General features: G+C 40.7%; 1 protein-coding gene across 1 annotated transcript in view; it reads left to right on the plus strand.

Annotated features, from left to right (window-relative positions):
• The window catches only part of LOC101850490, a gene marked incomplete in the record, with an annotated part of 69,961 nt that overhangs the window by 4,505 nt on the left and 62,250 nt on the right, over window positions 1-3,206 (plus strand). Inside the window, 2 exon segments of the mRNA XM_013084867.2 lie at window positions 864-983; window positions 2,126-2,292. Coding sequence (XP_012940321.1) covers window positions 864-983; window positions 2,126-2,292 — 287 coding nt within the window.

Here is a 3,206-nt window from a genome sequence, read left to right on the forward strand (position 1 = left end):
ACACATACACATTCACCCCCCCTGCACACACACACATACACAATAAAACAAACCATATATATATACACAAACACACTCACCCTTTTTTATGGCCCGTGGCAGAAGGGCCAGCAATGACTAAAACCTGACATAAAAAGTGTTTTTGAGAGTGCTGATTATCAGTTCTTTCCTTCCACTTGCTGCATCTGTCATTTGTGACCAACTATGGTGAATCCGTCTATATATAGGATAGAAGGTAAATTCATCACAGGAGAGGTAAATTCATCACAAGATAGGTAAATTCCTCTCTCTCTCTCTCTCTCTACTGGCTCTGTGGCTTCATAAGTGGTTAACTATGCCGACAGCACGCAGGAACTCAACACTTGCTCGGGGGTCCTTGAAGAGTGCTGAACGTGGGTCACTGAAATGTCTCAGCGGACATGTTTTTCTGGCACAATAGTTGGCGGGACATTTCAGGAACACGTGGTCCTGCAGGAGGTAAATTCGTCAAAGTAAATTAAATGTGGACCAGTATAACAGAAGACACTTTTGCCTTCTGTGACAGAGCAGTTCCAACAATACAAATTTTGAAATAAGCATCATGTGTATTTTTCTCTCACTGCTCTCACCCTTTGTACTCATGTGTATGCGATTTATATTGGAACTCAAGCAAGTGTACATGTGGGTGGTTGGCGGGTGCTGTGGTGTGGTTTGCTTCTTCTTTCCTATTGAACATCTATCGTCTTTATCACCCCTCCTTCTTTTTTTGTGTTTGTTACTCTCTTGTAACACCTCTAATCTTCAGCACTTATATGACCTTATTGTGTTGCAAGTGCCGAAAAATTCGTACTAAAACTACACAAGTGTACATGATTCTTTTTCAGGCATGCGGTCGTACGACACTTGCTTTTCTGCCGGTCAGGCTTTAAACGCCTTGGAGAAAATATTTCCTCAGTCGGTGAGCAGTAATCCTTACTGCAGCCCCCAGTCTTCTGTCACGCCAGGTATGACATCGTGGGTGGTTGGCGGGTGCTCTGGTGTGGTTTACTTCTTCTTTCCTATCAAACGTCTGTCGTCTTTATCTCCCCTCCTTCATTTTTTTTGTGTTTGTTACTCTCTTGTAACACCCCTGACCGTCGGCACTTAAATGACCTTACTACTGTGTTGCAAGTACCGTAAAACTCTTACTAAAACTAAAAAAAGGTATGACATGGTACATTATGAATGGACTATGATGCAAAATGTGATTTGTTATTGGTGTTTGTTGCTGTTATTGTTGTTTTTATTGTTGTTGTTGTTGCCATTGTTTTTGTGCTATTTTGTTCTCGCTGTTGGTGTTGTTGGTGGTGTTGGTGTTGTTGTTGCTGTTGTTGTTGCTGTTGTTGTTAGTGTTCTAGTTGTCGCTGGATTCATGCTGTTCATGTCATGTTTTGAAAGGACAAGGGCACTTTAAGTTGTTCTCAAAGGGTGATTGGAGGATGCCACTGGTAGGTTCTATTTCTTTACTCTCCGTCTGGTTGTAAACGACATATCGAAAGTAGCTCATTAGATAATAATGAGACTGAAAAGAAAAAAAGAAGGGCTTGCTTAGCATACATGGGAAACCACGGACCCCAACCTTGATTGGAGGGGGTGGGGATATAGGAAATATATACCTGTTTATATACCTGTTTATATACCTGTTTATATACCTGTTTATATACCTGTTTATATACCTGTTTGCAATGTGAGAAATAACCACTCTACAATGATGTTGAAAGGGGTGAAGATAAAAACGTACCATTTCCACTTATCTTTTGCTCTCGCCGAGTTTTTCAGTGTATTGTTTTTGGGTGGTTGACGGGTGCTGTGTGGTGTGGTTTGCTCCTTCTTTCATATCAAACATCTATCGTTCTGATCTCTCCTTCTTTTTTATGTTTGTTACTCTCTTGTAACACCTCTAATCTTTGGCATTTGTATGACCTGATTGTGTTGAAAGTGCCGTAAAACTCTTACTAAAACTAAAAAAAGTTCTCTGCCCCTTCTTTTTTGTGTTTGTTACTCTCTTGTAACACTTCAAATCTGCAGCACTCATAGACTTAATTGTGTTGCAAGTGCCTTAAAACCCTTACTTACTGAAACTAAAGTGTATTTTTTTATTCTACAGGCGTCATTGGTCCTCTCTCCAGTGGTCCGACCATTGCCGCAGCAGACTTGGCCGGTCGCCTCTCCATCAGCCTCATCTCTCCTCGGGCCGACTCACCGGTTCTCAGCGACAAATTAAAGTACCCTACTTTCCTGAGGACTGTGCCCCCAAGTGGTGTCCAGGCAAAGGTAAAAAATCCAGTTTTCTTTGCTTAATTAAGCTGCGTGGTGTCACCAATTCCTGTTCTTTTTTGGAGTTGCGTGTTGCCACCATTTCCTGTTGGTTTATACTGAATAGTGTTGAAGCAAGTCAGATACTGTGGTCCCTGTCAAATAAAAATGCGGAAAAAAAGCAGGATCTGGTTTTACGAGAAGCATTCTTGCAGTGTGGAACTGAATTTTTCCTGTATAAATGTTACTTGTAAATGCCAGTTCCAAATCAACAACTGTGTCTAATAGCTTGATTGTCACTGAGCTAGTGTCAGAAACAGATCAGCCATAAACAGGGTTCGTACGGGTCTTGGAAAACTGGAAAGCTCTTAAAATGTTGTTTTTATTTCCCAAGACATGGAAAACTCCTGGAATTTTGGGAAGTTGTCAAAATTCTTGGGAAAGTCTTGGAAAAACAAATTTTTAACTATATCTATTATAAAAATATTTCCTCGAAGTTTAGAAGGCCTCGACTTAACGCAGTCTGAAGTGTACCATATATATTTTTGCATGCTGAACGAAAAATGTTCTTCTAAATTGACATGTTATTTGTATTTGAAAAATTTGAATGAAATCTGGTTTTGAAAACTCCTGGAAAAGTCTTGGGGAAAAAACATCTCATGCTCGGTATGAACCCTGCTTAAAAATAACTCCTTTCGCTTGGAACTGCTGTAATTGAAGCAAACACTCTATGCTGTCAGTTAGTGTTTGAAATGGCTGCTTTGCCAGGAAGAAAAAGACATATAGGACAAAGTGTGAGACATACATTTTGTGCAATGAGGAAAGCCAATGCCTGACCCTGTGTGGTGGATGGACAGTGTGAGAGGGCTGTGGGCTGTGCTATAGTTCTGACGTACCAACTGCAGAGAGGTTACTGAACAGAGAGAGAGAGA

The sequence above is a fragment of the Aplysia californica genome, unplaced genomic scaffold (genome assembly GCF_000002075.1).
Source record: "Aplysia californica isolate F4 #8 unplaced genomic scaffold, AplCal3.0 scaffold00323, whole genome shotgun sequence".
Lineage (NCBI taxonomy): Eukaryota > Metazoa > Mollusca > Gastropoda > Aplysiida > Aplysiidae > Aplysia > Aplysia californica.